General features: G+C 41.4%; 1 protein-coding gene across 1 annotated transcript in view; it reads left to right on the top strand.

Moving 5' to 3' along the window:
• Positions 1-6,918, top strand: part of capn5b (calpain 5b) — a 30,215-nt gene extending 23,297 nt beyond the window's left edge. The window contains exons 10-13 of the mRNA XM_040150796.1: positions 1,125-1,246; positions 2,436-2,572; positions 5,056-5,254; positions 6,876-6,918. Coding sequence (XP_040006730.1) covers positions 1,125-1,246; positions 2,436-2,572; positions 5,056-5,238 — 442 coding nt within the window. The 3' untranslated portion in view covers positions 5,239-5,254; positions 6,876-6,918. The remainder of the gene's footprint in view (positions 1-1,124; positions 1,247-2,435; positions 2,573-5,055; positions 5,255-6,875) is intronic.
• Positions 6,919-17,863: the final 10,945 nt, after the last annotated feature.

Below are 17,863 nucleotides of genomic sequence, written 5' to 3'. Positions count from 1 at the left end.
TGTCGGGATTCCTGTAACCGAATGTTCCGTGTTTTCACATCGAGAACGCCTCTTCCCTGGGATTCCTGCGTGAACGCAGCTCGTGGCTTCTGGCCAATTGGTTGTATGGATGTTGAGTTGTGGTTCTTGCTGGGCAGAGAGCCAATCACATTTTACTGCTTTGTCCTTGGAAACACTATAATAGTGAATTTTATTGTTCCTTGAGGGAGACTTTTCCTACTGACTTCTGGTTAGAAGGTTTGTCTCCAATATTGTATACAATATATTCTAATCTTCAACCTGTCAGTGTTTTGTGTGTGTGTGTGTGTGTGTGTGTGTGTGTGTGTGTGCTGATTGTGTTGCAAGCAATTTCCTGCACAGTGCACTCTTCATTGTGTAGAGTTGTGTGTAAAAATGAAGGTTCAGAAGACTTGCCTTTATTGTTATATTTTAAATTTTTTGGATAGGAACAGGATTATTGCAGTGGTCAGTCAGACAGTTGGCTAAGAACCAGCACTCTATACCAAAATAAATTTTAGCGGAATTGCTTGCTAGCTACTCCTCCGTGTTTTGGGATCGGTTCAGCACTTTAAACTGCATTAAGACAAACAGTTAGATGTGTAGGTGGCATGTCAACAAGTCACAAAGCTAATAGGTTCATAGAAAGGATCTGTTTATGTTAGCTTAACAACCTACTCTGTGCCTGTCTCCCGTGATCTGGCAAATTTTCACAGCATTTACCGCTAAGAGAGGGCACATCGGAGCCGGCGAGACCACAGAGACTTAATGGCAAGTGGAGTGAAGTCATGTGAAAACATAGACGCCCACTTATTAGACAGTGAAGTTACAGTGGGGGTTAAGGTTTGTGAGCGCATGTATTGAGGGGCTTCTCCAAACTGACAGGCCTTTTTCTTCACCGAGTACGTGTCAGGGAGCAGTATCCCTTGGTAGACAAGGAGTTATGTTATGTTGTTAGGTTTGTGTCAAGTGTTTTGTTGTGCATGCTTATTTGGTTCTCTTGTGTACTGTTCAGAAAACAATAGTTGGAAGCACTAATGATGGCTGAAGATAAACTTAATGGCTGCACTTCAGTCCTGTTAGCTCTAACAGTTGTCTAACATGCACGTGCCCTCTGTCTTTCCCAGAGAGCTGACTCTGGACGAGCCGCCTCAGACATGTTGGACGGGGATGTGTGGCTACCCTCAGCTAGTCACTCAGGTCCATGTACTGAACGCTGGGGGTCTGCAGGGACAGGACTCCAACGGAGGTAGGACCGCCACACACAGGGAGTGGCGACTGCATCTTGGCCCCGCTTCGGGTCACGTGCGTTGCATTTGCATGTTGGCGATCGCGTTGCTGTGTTGCAAAGCGCCCTAAACCCCTGTGAACGCCCACAGAGCTTCACTGCCTCGATCCCAGTAGGAAAAGACTCCTGAGCAAAGCAAAAGGTACCACAGCGCCATCTGCTGAAACTACATGCATAGTTATTTAGTTTAGTTATTTAGTTCTAGCCTGCAGTGTACAGTAATTACCTCCCTAAATCTCTTAGAGTGTGTGCAAGCCTGTCACTTTTACAACCTACTCACCTTTAAAGCCAGTCTGTCTGGATTTTTGAAGTGATTAGAGCCTCTTTCGTCTTATTCTGATGCCGTAAGTTATGAAAACAATGAGGCTATCCCGGTGTAAGTCGGTGCAGTCTACACAGTGCTCCCAGCCTGGAGATTCCGTGTCCTGGGCTGGATCGTAGTCCCGACTGCTACAGTGTCCAACAGATGGCACCAAAGTCTGAAGTTTTCGCATCCTCCACATAGTGGCTTTAATATTTAGGTTCCTTTGTTGTGAACAGAAGTGGTGGAAAACGTGTGAAGATACTTTACTTAAGAAAAAGTACCAATTCAAAATACACAAATTTAAAAAAAATACTCCTTTACAAACAAAAGTCCTTCGTTCAACATCCTACTTAAATAAAAGTACTTATCACTATCAGTATTATCAGTAAAATGTACTTAAGGTATCAAAAGTAAAAGTATTTGTTCTGCTTCTGTATATTATTATATATGATATTATTAGATTGTTAATACTTATGCGTCAATTTACTGTTGTGGCTGGTCGAGGTGTAGCTAGTTTTAAATATTTTACATACAGTGAGGTGGTTTCGTCCAGTGGTTTTCAACCTTGGGGGGTCGGGACAAACATTAACAAGATACACATGAGGGGTTGTGAGATGATTAATGTGAGAGGAAAGAAGGGAAAACAAAGTTTTGCTACACAAATCTGTATTCATTTTTTAGACTTTTTTCTAGTCTTTTAATAATCTTACAGTGCGACATTTTGGAAATGAACTCTTCACCCGATCAGCCCGTATAATCCGACGTAAACAAAGCAGGTGCATGCAGTCATCGGTGTCCTTCATCAGCACAGTGTACTGACCGAAAGATTTTTTTTTTTTCCTGCAGCTGTCGATCCATACGTGATCGTCACCTGTGAAGGAGAGAGGGTTCGTTCGCCGGTCCATAAGGACACACGGTGCCCAAACTTTGACATAAAAGGCCTGTTCTACCGCAAGAAACCCAAGGAGGGCATCCACATCGAGGTGAGCTGTCACTCTGCAGACATCGCTCCGTAGGGCTGTGCAATAGTTCGCTGAGCTACACCTTCGCGAGGGCTGCGGCCTGCAACGAAAATGCCGCAGCTCAGGTCCTGTGAACGGTTGGTGTCAGGCCTCGGAGAAGGCCAGACCGGTCATCTGAGATGTTAGCATTCCACCGGCAATGGTTCCGCTTTCCCCGGGCATGTTTTATCGTGCTGCTGTTGTGTTGACAGGCCAGCAAATGCTGCAAAAGGTTATGCCGTAATCAATAAAAATAAACTTTAAAAGATTTTGGCCAACGAATATCCAACTTCACAGCTTCCTTAATGGAGACAAGAGATGCTCCTTCAAAGGTGAAAAGTCTTATCTCTTTATCAACCAAAACGCTTCTCCACCAAGAGTCAGTTTACCTGCCTTACAAGTGAACATACTATGTTTCTAATCACTTCTGGCGGTGTCTAGCCATGCGGATAGTTTTTCGGTTTTATTTGCCCAGGTTTTTAGTAATGTCTCTGAGGAAATTTAGTTTAAAAAAGAAATATCTCTCTCCAGAAAAAAGTCTCTTCGGCTGCAAAGGCTGGAACTAAACTATCCAAAGGCTCGTGAAGACGAGGTACATTTGACAAATCACATTAAAAAAACGAGAGTGGCATTTAAAGCAATTTTTACACGAGGAATTAACAAGAAGTTGGATGTAATGAATAACTGAAAAAGAGTTTGTTCAGCTCCGTCGCACACAAACCCTCTCTCTTGCCCCATTTTTGAAATAAATCGGGAAGCTGACGAAAAATGCTTTTCGCATCAAGAAATATCCGACTTTTGTCCTAATATCGACGCTAAGCTTCTCCCTTGCTTTATGAGTGAAACAGAACACAAGTTGTAGCTGCTGCAGTGTCTGTGGTTGACCAGTAAGCGGTGATCACTTTTACACACCCTTCCGCTAAAGTTCCTCAACTATCAGAAAGTACAACCCCTGGAGCAGGGACGTTTTTGAGCCTATGCGCCGGCTTGTTTTCGGGTTGTCCGTCCATCCGTCCTATTCCCGCGAACGCGATATCTCATTAACACATCGAGGGAATTTCTTGAAATTTGTCGCAGATTTCGGTGGTCCAGCACTCATCCTCATTCGTAGCTGTACACCTTTACGCATTCTTTAATATTTATTCAGCTCTGCTCCTGAACCCAGGCGCCATATTTCTCACCTGTCCTTTCCTTCCAATTTCCTTTCATGAACTTTGTGTGTGTGTGTGTGTGTGTGTGTGTGTGTGTGTGTGTGTGTGTGTGTGTGTGTGTGTGTGTGTGTGTGTGTGTGTGTGTGTGTGTGTGAGAGTGTGTGTGTATGACTTTCTCACATGAGAGTGGGACTCCTAAGGAAATTTGCTGAACATCCATAACCAATCAATTACAGGCTCAATATCAGGCAATATGTGTAAGCCAGTGTACTTTTTAGAGAATTATTGTTGGTAATGTGATGTTGAATTTACTCAATCAGACCTGTGAAATCGCATCATTTGTATCGTGATGAAAGGAGGCAGACGCGTTCAGGCTCTGTAGGCAGGCTGGGCTTGTAACAGAGGTGCACGGATCTTACTTTCTCTCCCCTGACACTCGAACTCGGGGCATCGGCTGATACAGAGTCATAATCTGATACCAGTGCTCTGTTTGTTATCAAAAGATGAAATCTGTAAACCGAACTGATTAAGATATGTGTAGGCTAATGTGAGGCTGTAACCGCAGATCTGTGGAGACCTTTTAACGTGAGCTTGTGAAAATGTAATATATGTTTGGAAGGTTTATGAGTTTGCATCGTTACAGCAGATCAACCGTATAACGACAGATACGCCATCACGTTCCTGCGTAATATGTGTAAATCACTGAGTTTTTGCTGTTGGATTAATGGTGTTGTTATCGGATAGACAGACCTTTCCAGCAGAGTTTGATAGATAAAGATCCTTGTGCTTGGTGTCCACACACTGGAGAGGTTTGCCTCAGTGTAATTACATTCTGCTACGTCTCTTCACCGAACCACTTCACCTGTGCATGGCTGACTTTTTCCTCGCAAAACAAAACCAACCTGCTAAACAGTGTAGTTCCTCCGGTAGCGTCGTTTCTTGACTCCGGTTGCTTGACGTTCACCGTTAACAAGATGTTAGTCGTCCTTTCCCTCTCTTTTATGAAGCTTTTTTTAATTGTGAAATAAAATGTATTATGTCCATGCAAAGGTTCAAAACGACCCAGAGACAAAAAGTGCAATTTGAGTGACATTAGCTAACCATTATTTCTTGGCTCCAAAACATCGTACATCAGCACTTCTTCTAACCCTCAGTGTTTTCCTTCTTGGTGTCGCTACCTTCTATCAAGTCTTTATTTCTGTCCCTTGCTTCTCTTTTGTGACTGCTTATTGCCTTTTGTCTTTTCTCTCCTCTCTTTCCCTACTTTCCCTTTTGCTTTCGGGTCTCTGCCTTCCTCCCACGAGCGGCCAACAGATCTACAACAAGAACATGATCGTGGATACCTTCCTGGGTCAGGTGATCCTGTTAAGCGACCCCAACGAGCGGCAGGAGCAGCACACGCTTCACCTCCGCGACAAGGGCAACCGCCAGGACAGCGACCTTCCAGGCACACTCACTGTGCGCCTCATAACCTCCACCACGCTGACCAACATCTGACACGATCGTTTCTAAGGTTATTATGATCCACACTTGAGGTGGCTTTCAGTCGTTCATGTTCACCGTTCCTTTTCCAGCCTTCATGGGAGCTCCCTGTTTTCTTTCGCTTCAGCATTTAAGTTCGACTTTGTTACATGTGTTTTCGAAGGCCTATACCTATATTTCTGGATGGGAGGTGTCCATATCTGGGGTTCATATTGAATAACTTTAAACACATTCCTACCAAAATTGTCCATTAATTAGTTGGTTACTTTAGACACGTGTTCTTAAAGTCGTCTTCATTAAAGGTTTTGTAGCCAGAATCTCAATCAACAACTGAGCTACAGTTAAACTACAGTTAAACACACACACACACACACACACAAACACACATATACATGCACATACAACACGTATGCAGACATTTCTGCACTCGCCATGCATGTGCCAATGTTTTCAAGGGCTATGCATTGCCTTAAGGCTGAGTCTGTCTCTCCACATTGAGGAGATGTTAAATACTCTCTATGTTCTCCATCAGCTTTCCTCAGTATTAGCACAGCCTCCATTTTTTGTTCCTTAAAATCTGCATCATACCCCACGTCTTGTCTTAGTTTCTGCCTCCTATATATTGACACAGTGTATACTCTTTTATGTCTGTGGATGATCCTCCCGCCCAGTTGGCCCACCCAGACACCTCAAGTCCTCACCAGTTTGCCGGTGCTTTTGGAGAGCGTGCAGCACTGTCTGTCACTTTTTACTGTGGACTTTACAAACGAACGCCAACAGCAGCTATTCTCTCCCTCCATCGAGAGCTTTTCTGTGTCGTTCTGCGCCTATTCATGTGTGAAATCTTGCCTCCTGTCTTCCTTCACTAGTACAATTTGAAACTCCCTGAGACGCTTTCTGCCGGTTGCTATGGACGATCTCCAAACTGCATGGCTTAAAAAAAAACAACAACTAAACTCTGCCTGTGCTGCGCATCTCTTCAGTCGTAGCTTAGCAGCCGGTGCTTCTGATAGTGCCACCTTTCCTCCTTTGATACCCCGAGGTGTACACTTAACCAGTCCAGCGGAGTGCAAAGATTAACCCTGACATAAATCAAGTGCTTTATGGGACCAAAGATGAGCCAGGCCCTTTGCTCTCTTAGTCCCTTTGTGACCGCCCTGGCCCGGCCCGGCCCGGCCTGGCCTGGCCCGGCCTGGCCTGGCCCGGCCCAAGCTTCGCTACAAACCACCACCCCCTGTGCCACATCATCTCTTAATGGCAACACCACTGCCTGACGCTTTCTCTGACTTGAGTCTATTGGCCTGGGCCAAAGACTCATGCCACGTGACCCTGAGAGACAGCAGCTGTGTTTCTGCTGTTGGCACAGAACAGGGGTGTGTGTGTGTGTGTGTGTGTGTGTGTGTGTGTGTGTGTGTGTGTGTGTGTGTGTGTGTGTGTGTGTGTGTGTGTGTGTGTGTGTGTGTGTGTGTGTCCGTCTGTCCGTCCTACTAGTTTCAGTGTTTTCCTAAATGGGAGTATCTGGGAGTGCGTGGGTGAATGTATATCTGTTAATTCACGTTATTAACAGGAAGAAAACGAAGAAAACAAGGAAGGGTGTTACCTGGAAGGAAAAGAGCCCTTTAGGCGAAAAACTCACCATGCACTTTATTCAGTTTTAACAGGGTAAAAAGACCCTTAAGGATGAAACAAAAAGAGGAGAGAGAGCAGAGGAGAAGTCCTGCCAAACAACCTGTGCCATTGCCTTGGTCTAGGCTTTTCCTCCACAGCAGGAAAACAGCATGGAACATGGGAAGAACTGTTCAATACTTTCAAAGGGATTTCAGATGGCTTTTGCATATTGAACCAGTGCTGGCATAACGTAACCGATCTCCGATGAACCATGGCATTTCTTGCGTAGATCATGTTTTTCATCCAGTTTGACCTTTCAGCACCTAGTGGGCTTTTTGTGACAGAGGCCCAGACTGAAAAAGAAAAATCCAGTTTTGTTTTTTCCAAAAGTGCAATATAATTGCAGAGATTTTTCATTCCAAGTTTTATTGACTTTTTGGTATGTCTTAGTCTTTTTTTTTTTTTCTCTGTGAATCAAAACAAGAATTAATAACGTAAGTCACTGTCATTATCGATACATTTCTTTTGAATGTAAGACAGTTCGTGGACTAATTTCTCAGACAAACCATCAAGTCTGTTTTCCTGTTTTCCTTTCTTTTCGGCGCCTTTTTCCATTACTTGAACTGTCACACGTGGCATTTAATTGATCACACACCTTTGTGTAAAGCATCTTTATAAATGTGTCTTGCATGGGTTATTTTACAATATGTCCATGGCCTTGTATTGTACTGTTCAATTGTTAATATATATTTATTCTTTCTACAGTCTCGGAAATGCTAGATTTGAGCAGTCAGCATGTCTACACTAATGCACCTCATGTCAGTCGGATCATATCAGCTGGTTTGAAACAGTTATGTCTTGTAACACAGTGATTCATTCATAATGCCTCTAGCATCGGTGAACATTAGCAGCAGCTGTTGACTACTATTTAGGTGCTAATTATCTTCTCTGTGCTCTTTTATGTTGTTTTTAGTCTGACAGAGGGACAGAAAATGACAGTTAGGTAACGTAAGACTGCATTTGAAATGTCACATTAGCTTGTGTTACAAACTGTAGTGCCAAGCGGTGCAAGGTTAGACATGGGAGCATGTGCCTGGGTAGCGGCTAGTTTTTATTTACAGACCTGGTGGGAAAAGAAAGAAACCCTTTGCCCTCCCATCACTGAGGTGTCCTTGTGCAAGGCACCGAAGTGTCAACTGCTCCAGTGGAGCCTCCCGGTGGTAACCTATTTGCACAGGGCAGCTTCTAGGTGTGACTGTATATATCTGTGTAACTCTAATCCACCACAGGTCAATACTGTGAATATCTACAAGATCAGCTTGTAATGGCTGTCAGAGGGTTGACGTTGTTGGTGCCCAAGGCGCAGGTCGCTGTGTGGATTTGGTGACATTGATAGCCCACAGATCGGGCGGTGACACGAGCCCCAGTTTGTGCCTCTCGTGGATCACCATTGCATTTGAGTCACAGAGCTAAGCATCCGCTTTTCTGAAAGATGAATATCCAGTGATCTTCAAAAATCCCAGAAGGCTGTTGAAGGTATTTCCAGAATACTGAAAGACTCTTGTAAGCATAAATATTCTATTTGCTCTTAAATAACAAATATTTTATACTTATTTTCCAGGTTATGGCTTTTTTTCCTTTCCAAAAATGGTAGCCGGTAATGACATAAGTCTTTGCTCAGTTTGTGCTTGTGCTTGCTCAGTTGACCAAACTTAGGGTTTTATTTGTCTGTATTGATTTTACTTTTCTATTATCAAATAAAATATCGTGTAAATATATATTTTCTGTTTTATAAAAAACAAGCAAGACTTGTACTTTAATTTTTTTCATGCTGCAAACAGAATATTTTTTATCTTTCAGGATACTGGATATACCTTCCAAACAGTGTCAGCTTTTGTTTAACGACCTTCTGGGTTATTCACGAATCATCGGGTATATATTTTTCAGAAAAACTGATGCTTAGCTCGAATGTAACAGGTAATACATGAGAGGCACACGCAGGGGTAAGGTGACACTGGCATCATTTAAAGACTAAACTAGACAAAATACCCTCTTATATCTTGCCTCCCAGTCCACATATCAGTGTGACAGGCAGGAGTTTCCTAGGGTCACCCCTCCGCTATCCTCTGTTACCCAGATTTTGTAAATGTGGTAACAAATAGATAAACCACATGGGTCCCAATTTTGACCATGTGGACTCACAACTGCGACCACAGGGGGCTTGAGGGTGATTGCTACCATGGGCCGCCGTTGTAGCCCAAACAAGAATAAAAACAACAATAAAAAGCAGCAGCCTGCCACCAAACCATGTTAGGATGCACATGCTGCATCATAATTTACAGTATATAGTGCTGATTGGACTGTCAAAGACCCAATTTATAACAGGATATTCTCAAAAACGTAAGAAAACAAACATGACTGTAGGCTAATAACTGCTACATGGGTACATTCATGAATGCCACTCCAAACTTAATGTATAATTTCAATCAGTGTTTAAAAGGGATTTTTTGTGCCATTGCTGTACTGGTGAAACAGTGTATACAGTTCAGTTCAGTATGTATTTTTATTTGAAACGATTCCTTATTGGTACATTTGTGTGATGGAGTTTTATGGGGGTTTTTTTTTTTAATTATTATTAATTTTACACAGATAACAAGTTCAACACCACTAGAAACAAAATACAGTGAAGTTGGATGTGCCATAGCTGAAGAGGTCAACAAAGAAACCTAAAAACGGTGTTAATTATCCATCTATGAATTACTTAAGAGTTGTGTATTAGTTATATACAGCAGCTGACGTAATTCCCATTGGCTAGAAGCTGTTAAACCAGTGTTTGACAAATGTTTTTATTACATGGACTTAAGTTCTATACTGTCAGTGCTATACTCTTACATGGCACATTTGCATTGTCACATCCAAGGTTACTTATTGCAAATTGCAGAACAACTGCTTTGAATTGTACAGCCAGTCTATTTGTATGTTGCCACTGTGTTCACCTGTTACTACATCTGTAACATGTAACACGAAATTATATGAAATAACCCCTTCATGTCCACTGGATGCAGCTCCGTCATGTCCCATGTCCACTAGAAGCGTTTCAGAAACGGAGCGTCTTCGGCAGCCACATTTCCAACATAGTTTGCCGACTTTTTTGTGCTTTACAAGCATATTTAATATATTTTTGCAGCTTTTTCATGATCGATGTTGTAACAGATACTTTATGGCCGTACCCTACTTTTATTTACTTCACTACAGCAGGCCCTCTTATCTCTATTTTGCATTTGCGTTTCCCTAACACTGTATAATGGCATAGGGGAAAACTGTAGCATACTTTCCATTACTTCACAGACTTTCAAAGACTTTAAAGACACATAAACAAAGAAGAAAAACCTATTTTTACTTGTAGGTTGCTTCGTACCCTATGGTCCAGAAAAAAATATTTTGTACATACATTCATTGTCCCTAGAGGATGAATCCCAAAGATTTGGTGATCTCTTGATGTTTTCCTCTCACACGACCAATGGATTACCATTTTTGGTGTCTATCTACTGGATGGATTTGCATGCAATTTTGTAAGACATTCATGATCCTTACAGGATGAAGCCTAATGACTTTAGTGATCCCCTGACTTCTCCTCTAGCGCCAACAGCAGGTTGATATTTGAGGTTTTGAGTGAAATATCACCAACTATTAGAGGGATTGGCATGAAATTTGGTACAGACATTCATGTCTCCCCTAGAGAATGAATTGTCATCTCTTTGGTGATCATTTACCTTTTTATCCAGCACCTCCATCAGGTCAAAATTTTAATTTGTCAAGTAATTTGGTTTATGACCGAATGCCTTCAAAACTAATGACATTCCCATCCGCCACTAATAAATGTTAGAATGTTAACGAGCTATACTAAGATTGTAAACATGACATCTGCCCGACAGTAAAGACTCACAGAGCCACTAGAACGGTTATAGACTCTTAATCTTCAATATGTATGTAAGGACAAAAGTCAATAACAAATAAAATGCATAATTTAATAATAATTTCACATTTGTTATCGTTAAGTATAGTCATTTATATCCATTCACAATTTCATGTGTATCTTTCATCTGCAAATATAGCAAAGTGGAGATGAGAGCGACCATTCAGATGCTTTGCTAATGACTCCAGTGGACATCAAGGTTAAGACTGTCAAGGGTTGAATCAGTATTCATTAAAGTGCCATGTTATTGTTGTTTGATAATGAAAGCTTTCCTTCAATCATCATAGATTTTATATGGAGTTTCTCTTCAACCGATGCCACTTTAACATTGTAGATTTTTTTCAACAGGTTTTCAGCAGCGACCAACTGTGTTATTTTGCGGCTCTGTATTTCTCATCATTTGTGTGGATGTGGCACATAAATATAACAGCGAACACACAACCTGACAGCTTTGACATGCGGGAGTATTTGGGCCTCAGAGTCACTGTGTCACTCACAATCCTACGGTAATGAAAAGATTAAGGGGCCAAAATAACAGTGTGCCAAGCTCAATGTGAAATCTTATCAAGGCGGTTCCTCTTCAGCCTTCTACTCATGTGCTGCAGCAGTGCCAAAAAGACGAATGGTCTATTGTAAAGGGAAGTTTTGTGAGAAGTTTTACTTGTACGCTGTAAAGAAATTTGCTGTGTACCTGATGGACAAATGTAAGACAGGTCTAATTATCTTTTGAGTTTTTTGTACCTCTTTTTGTGTTCTCCACTACATGTCCTCTTTTGTTTTTGTCTTTATCTTGAAGTGATTTTCACCGCGTTGCAATGGTTACGCATTTTGATCGTTGCACATTGTGCTCCCTTGCCAAAAGTGTTATGGCTTTCGCTGTTAACCACCACACACACACACACACACACACACACACACACACACACAAACGCATACACACACAAACACACACACACAAGTATACACAAGCCCTCAAGCTACTAGACTAACCACTCTTGGTTGGAGTGTACGGACAGTTGCTATAAAGCTAATCAGTTTTCTGTATATATATTTTCCACACGGCCACGCCAAAGCTGGTTTTAAGAACGCAAAACCTTTTGGAGGAAGCTGAACTGCTCACAACAGTGGTGACCTTTGTACGATTCCAAAAATGCCAGTGCATGTAGCAAAACCGCTTCGAATCTGCTCGCACCATTACGAATCACAGAATATATATTTTTTGTTCTCAGAGTGTTGTAAAACATAATCTGCTGTTGCTACTTTGATAAACATACTGTGTGAAATACGAGGCTTATGTTGCACACTTGCATGCTTTTAAACAGTATCCAGTTTTATAATATTTTGTATTCAGTAACCTGCAGTATACAGTATGTATATAAAAGTAGCAGCAATTTGACTTATCAGTTATTATTATAGTATCAGTGCTTTGATGGGTGTTATACAGTATATGCTAGAGATTTATCTCAAGTGGAAGATGTTCTTGCTCACTACCTCTGGTGATCAGTAAGAACACTTAGAGGAATCAAGTGAATTGTGGACTTCACACCTAGTCCCATGATACCTCGCGTGAGTTATGAGCGCGACTTAAGGTTATTCCCTTCTCCTTCAGCCTGTCACACCTTAAAGGAAACGTTTGACATTTTGGGAAACGGGCTAATTTGCTTTCTCGCCAAGAATTAGATGAGAAGCTCAATGTCCGTCTCATTTCTGCCAGCACACGGTTAGTTTAGCTTAATCAGTGACTGGAATCAGGTACAAAACAGCTAGCCTGGCTCTGTCTAAAGGCAACACAATCCGCCTACCAGCACCTCTAAAGCGCACTAATGAACAAGTTTTACCCCTGTTTTTAATCCATATAATGTCGAAATCTTGTTTTTACACTTTGTACGGATTAAACAAATGAGATGCAGTGTGTTAATTAGTGAGCTTTAGAGCTCGGCAGAGCCAGGCTAACTGTTCCCCACCATTTGCGGTCTTTGTGCTAATATAAGTTAGCTGGCAAGAGGACAGGCTACAGCAATCATACAGAATTTAAGGGGGGGGGTTTCTTCACATCACCCTCACATTACAGTGTTTGAGGTGTGTTGTGTTACCACATCAATAATTTCCCCCAAAATCTCTAGGAAAATGTAAAAGACCTGTAGCGTAGCGCTAACTCTCGCAGACACCCGTTCGGTGAAAGCATTTACCGTAAGTCGCACCCCTAATTCACACAAGGCATCATGGGACTAGGAATAAGGTGGACAGACAAAACTGAAAATATGTGGTATTTTTGGGATGCTGAAAAAGTTCACCAAAAAAAAAGTGATTATATAAGAGGCTTTTTCTTGTTTATCACTTGTAGACAGAGCGGGGTCATGGTCGCAGTTGAGGTTCGCTTGCCTGCTGATCTTATAGCCTTGTCAAATTGCATACCGCTGCATGTGTCTAAACTACGAGACATTTGTAATGGAGTCCCAGAAAGAGTACACTAGGTATTATGTTTATCTCGATAACAGTATCATGTAGACTGTATTGAATTTGACTCCGACATTTTTATCTGAGGTCGAGTCTTGTCTACTCAAGGAATGAGCTTGTGATTCTTCTTGTATTTTTCTGCTGATGTTTATTAACTGGAGACTGGAATACCTACTGCATGGTGACACTTCTAGAAGATGCTACGGTCTTTATAACAAGTATCTTTTATCAGTATTTTATAACCTTGTTAATTTTATATATCCCACTTTACCTTGCGTTCCAAACTGGTATGTTTACTGATAGCTAAGTATCAGAGAGCCGTGTTGTATGTTCTGTACTGTGGGCTTTTTCCGTGTGTTATTTTTCAGAGTGAGCTTCCCTTTTTCTTTTTCAATGCGTGTTCGTTCGATTTCGGTTCTCGGTTACACTGTGGTTATTTTATAGCTACGATATGAAATCATTATTTTTTCTTTTGTATTTAATGTCAACTTGTGGCATGACTTTGAAATAAAACAGGAAAACCTACTCTGAGTTGGTCGTCATTGTATGTAAATGAGCATGAAGATAAAGTAGATGATAGGAAAGAAAAAAATTCTGTGGATTATCCAGAGCAACATTCACAGTTTCTGTTTTGCTTTTTTTCTGTGAACTGACCCTTTAAAATTACTTAGCATGTGGTAACAGAGTAGTAACTTGGAAATCGTGACCTCCCTCTTCACCTCCCAGCTGGTCTCTGTATCTGCCACCAACAGGCTCCACCTCCCAGCTAATCAGGATCAGCAGCCATGAATGAGACACAGCGAGAGAGCCTGAAGAGCCCCTGTCACTAACCCAGACATCAAACTGGGACTGGGCCGCAAACGCTCAACCTCGTACAGGAGGCCCGGAGCGCAAGAGAACGGAAAGCAGGAGAAGGCTGTGGGAAAGCTTTTTAAAAAGAAGGGGACTGAGCGACAACAGACAGGACTAGAGAGAAACAGTTCATCCTCCACTTTCTTCTGTACCATTTGGAGCAGCCATCCTATCAACTCTGGGCCACCTGCACAGCTTCCCAGAAAAACCAAGGACCAAAAAAGACGGGTGAGGAAGAAGAGCGGACCCTACAACATGTGTTAAGAGGTAAGTGGGGGCAGGTGAACGTGGGTCGAGGCCGAGGGCTAAGCCTGCAGCCAGGCCACAGTGCCGCTGCCCTGCTGTAGCTTTAGGCCAAAGCCTCTTACTGCTCACTTCGTCCTGTGCCAGCTCTTAAAGGAGCCATTATGTACCCTTCAAGTAAAGAAGGTGGTGATGAGAATTAATTCAGCGCAGGGGCCGATACGAATGGCATTCAGAAAGGAATGAGAGTAACATTCCTTTCAGTGATTCTTATGTCCGTCTGACATCTAAAGGATGTCAGGAGGAACTATACATGTAAATAGCAATAATCGTATGAGGCATAAAGGCAGAGATCAGGGGGACAGGGAGACAGTGAAAAATCTGGTCAATATGACTTCATAAAAACGAAATATTTGGATCAGACCGGGACCTTAAGGATTTTCACAGGGGGTTAAAATGCTGTGGCCACGGCTGAGAATGAACTTTTGCGTTCGTAGTCGAAATACTTTGCACACACAGTATGACAGCTGAGAATATAGGAATGAGCTGCTACAAGCGATACGTGTGTTGTAAATGACTTTACATAAGCGATGCCGACCGTATGAAGGAGCTAGAAGTAACGTGACATACATCTTAGTTTGGCTTGGGCCTCACTGTGCCGCAGTTGAGCTCAGAAAAAAATGAGAACAATCAGCTTTAAACAAAGCACTGGTTCAGTACAACCACATGTCTCCGCTGAGCAGCAGCGTTTCAGTCAGCGACAAGTCAACTTAATTCTGGTCCCCCTCAGTCAATTAAATGTTGATTTCCTTTTCCCAAGAGTGACAAGTCTGCCTACGTAAGAGATTTTGTTTTTTGTTTTTGTTTTTTTCCTTTCAGCTGAACATATGTGCATTAAACCTCACGCAGGCTGCTGGAGCTTTGTTAGAGGAAGTTTGATAAGTCTTTTTTTTTTTTTTTTACAATAATTCATAAATTCACGAATGACTGATAAAACATGTAGTGTATAATTGTAATACTGGAGAAATCAGAGAAAAGACTCATTAAATAGTGCATCTTGCCTTCTTTTCCAGGATTTTGAAACAGATTTAGCAAAAGTGATACCAATTTTTGATTATCTGTAAAACAGGATATTTCAGGGCTTTGTCGAGCCATTTCGTGGAAAATCATCGCTCTCAAGTCATCATAATATGTACTATACAAAAGAAAATGGGGAAAAAATTTTGGCTTCTAGATGAATGAGATGTAACATATATTTCAGGGTCATTCTTTTGTTTAATATACATACGTGTCCTTACTTTTGGTTTTGATAAGGTATTTTCTTTAATTAATTTTTTAAAAACTTGAATAAAAGCTTATTTAAATGGCAACTTATAATTATAATAATTATAATAATAAATAAATAAATGTTCTAACACAAATAATACCTGTAGATATAAAGTATACCAGCCTCCTCAAAGACTGAAAACTAATTATTATAGTTGGTCAAGGTGGGGCCAAATTCAACCACTTTATTTAATGCCATGTAGCTAATGCTATTCATAATATTTACAGTATGAGATTGTCTTATATTGTCTTATATTTTGTTATATTATGTTATGTTATTTATGTTATATATTTTATGTAAAGTCTTAATCTGAGAAGTACCAAGTAACTATAACTGTCAGATGAATGGAGGAGTGAAATGTAAAACATTTGTCACTGAAATGTAGTGGAGTAGAAGTATAAAAATGCATCAAATAGAAATACTGAAAAAATTAAGCACAGGACCTGGGTAAGTCTACTTTCCACCACTAAATTCTGCATTAACAGCATTAATATTTTAAATTAATAGACTTCTGTGTTATTCCTTGCAGACACTAAACCACAGAATTCATGAAGACATGGAAGCGCGGCCCTAAAAACTTTCGTGGTCAATGATGAATGCTTCACATCCGTCTTCGCCCCTGAATCGCTGCCATGTGAGTCAGAACTGATACAAATACAGTACACATACTTGTGAGAGCAGTATTATAGGCCACACAAACAGATTAGCAGCCAAGGCATTAGCACTGGTTGGCCCCTTACATGAAAATCTCTGACCAGGTTGACCAGGGGTCTCACGAGCCGCGATGTCAGGGAGTTGAGTTTTTTGAACTCCGTGGGCTAATAAAGCATCTCCTTGATGCTTTATTCTGACTTGTCTCCGTCAGATACATGAGTTCACTTTTATATGTTGTCTCTGAAACTGCCGATTTCAGTATTGACCGTGTGGTGCCTCATGCAGAAATGTCTTTGACATCCCTTCATCCTCACGACAACAAAGACTCAAGACACAGGGAGATATATCTATGGTGCTACTTTCTTTTCGTGCTGAACTACAAGCTGGCCTAGCATACAGTGTAATTCTAATACTTTAACTTTATTTAAGGTCTTGGGGGAATGACAGTATGGTAAACACTGAACAATAAAATCATCCAGTATGAGATGATTATAGAGCTAAGAAACTAACAGTACGGCTAGAGTGAGACTTGTCCTTCATTATGTCAGGATTCACAACCTTTTCTGGCACATTACCAAGTTTTCAGCCACGTTAGCAGCAATGAGGGTCGCTTCAACACTTTGGTTCTGACTAACATACATGTAACTCAACAGCGATTCACTGGATAGCTCTCGTATTCATGTTAAATGGTTGCACAAACATTCATGTCCTCTGGCTTTGTTGGTCCCCTGAATTTTCCTTTGGGGCCTCCATGAGCTTCATGTTTGTGGTTTTGAGTGAAATATCTCAACAACTACTAAATATATTGCCATGAAATTTGGCACAAGGACTCATGTCCCCCACAGGATGAATTGTAATAACTTTAATGGTCCTCTTACTTTTTCGTCTAGCGACATCATCGGGTCAAAATTTTAATTTGTTCAAAACTTTATGACCGAATACCTGACATTCCCATCGGCTTCCAGCCACCCCTCTGCTAGAGCTCTGCACAGGCCTAAAACTGAGACCCAAAGCCAGACTTCACCCCTGTTTTTAAGATCTGACCCAACTGAACCTGAGTGGTACTGCCAAATTTGAGACCTGAGCCTGAACCAAGACCTGAGGCTATATTTTTCTTAAGGCTAATGAACACGTTTTGTTTCCTTCTTCCCGCTAGACATCCTACTTGGTTCCATTTTTTTTCCTACCATTAAAGAATTTTTAGGGAGTTTTTTCTCATCAGAATCAACAGTCTAAGGATGTCGTATGCTGTACAGATTGTAAATCCCCTTGAGGCAAATTTAGAATTTGTGAAACTAGTAAAACTGATTTGACTTGACTCGACAGACAGTCGGCACAGTCAGAGAGAGAAACACAAACATTTCTTGATAAATTCTACTTAAATTCTACTTTAAAATAACCCAACCCCACCCGAACCCAAGGCTTTATGCAACAGATTGGCTCAAACCTGACCGTGGCGGGGTCAGGGAGCAGACCTAGGCTAACCATAGCAAAGTAAGTGAATTTCATACCCATGGAAGTTC

This window comes from Xiphias gladius, chromosome 17, assembly GCF_016859285.1.
Source record: "Xiphias gladius isolate SHS-SW01 ecotype Sanya breed wild chromosome 17, ASM1685928v1, whole genome shotgun sequence".
NCBI lineage: Eukaryota > Metazoa > Chordata > Actinopteri > Istiophoriformes > Xiphiidae > Xiphias > Xiphias gladius.
The sequence above is the reverse complement of the archived record's forward strand: the minus strand, read 5'-3'. Positions and strand labels throughout refer to the sequence as shown.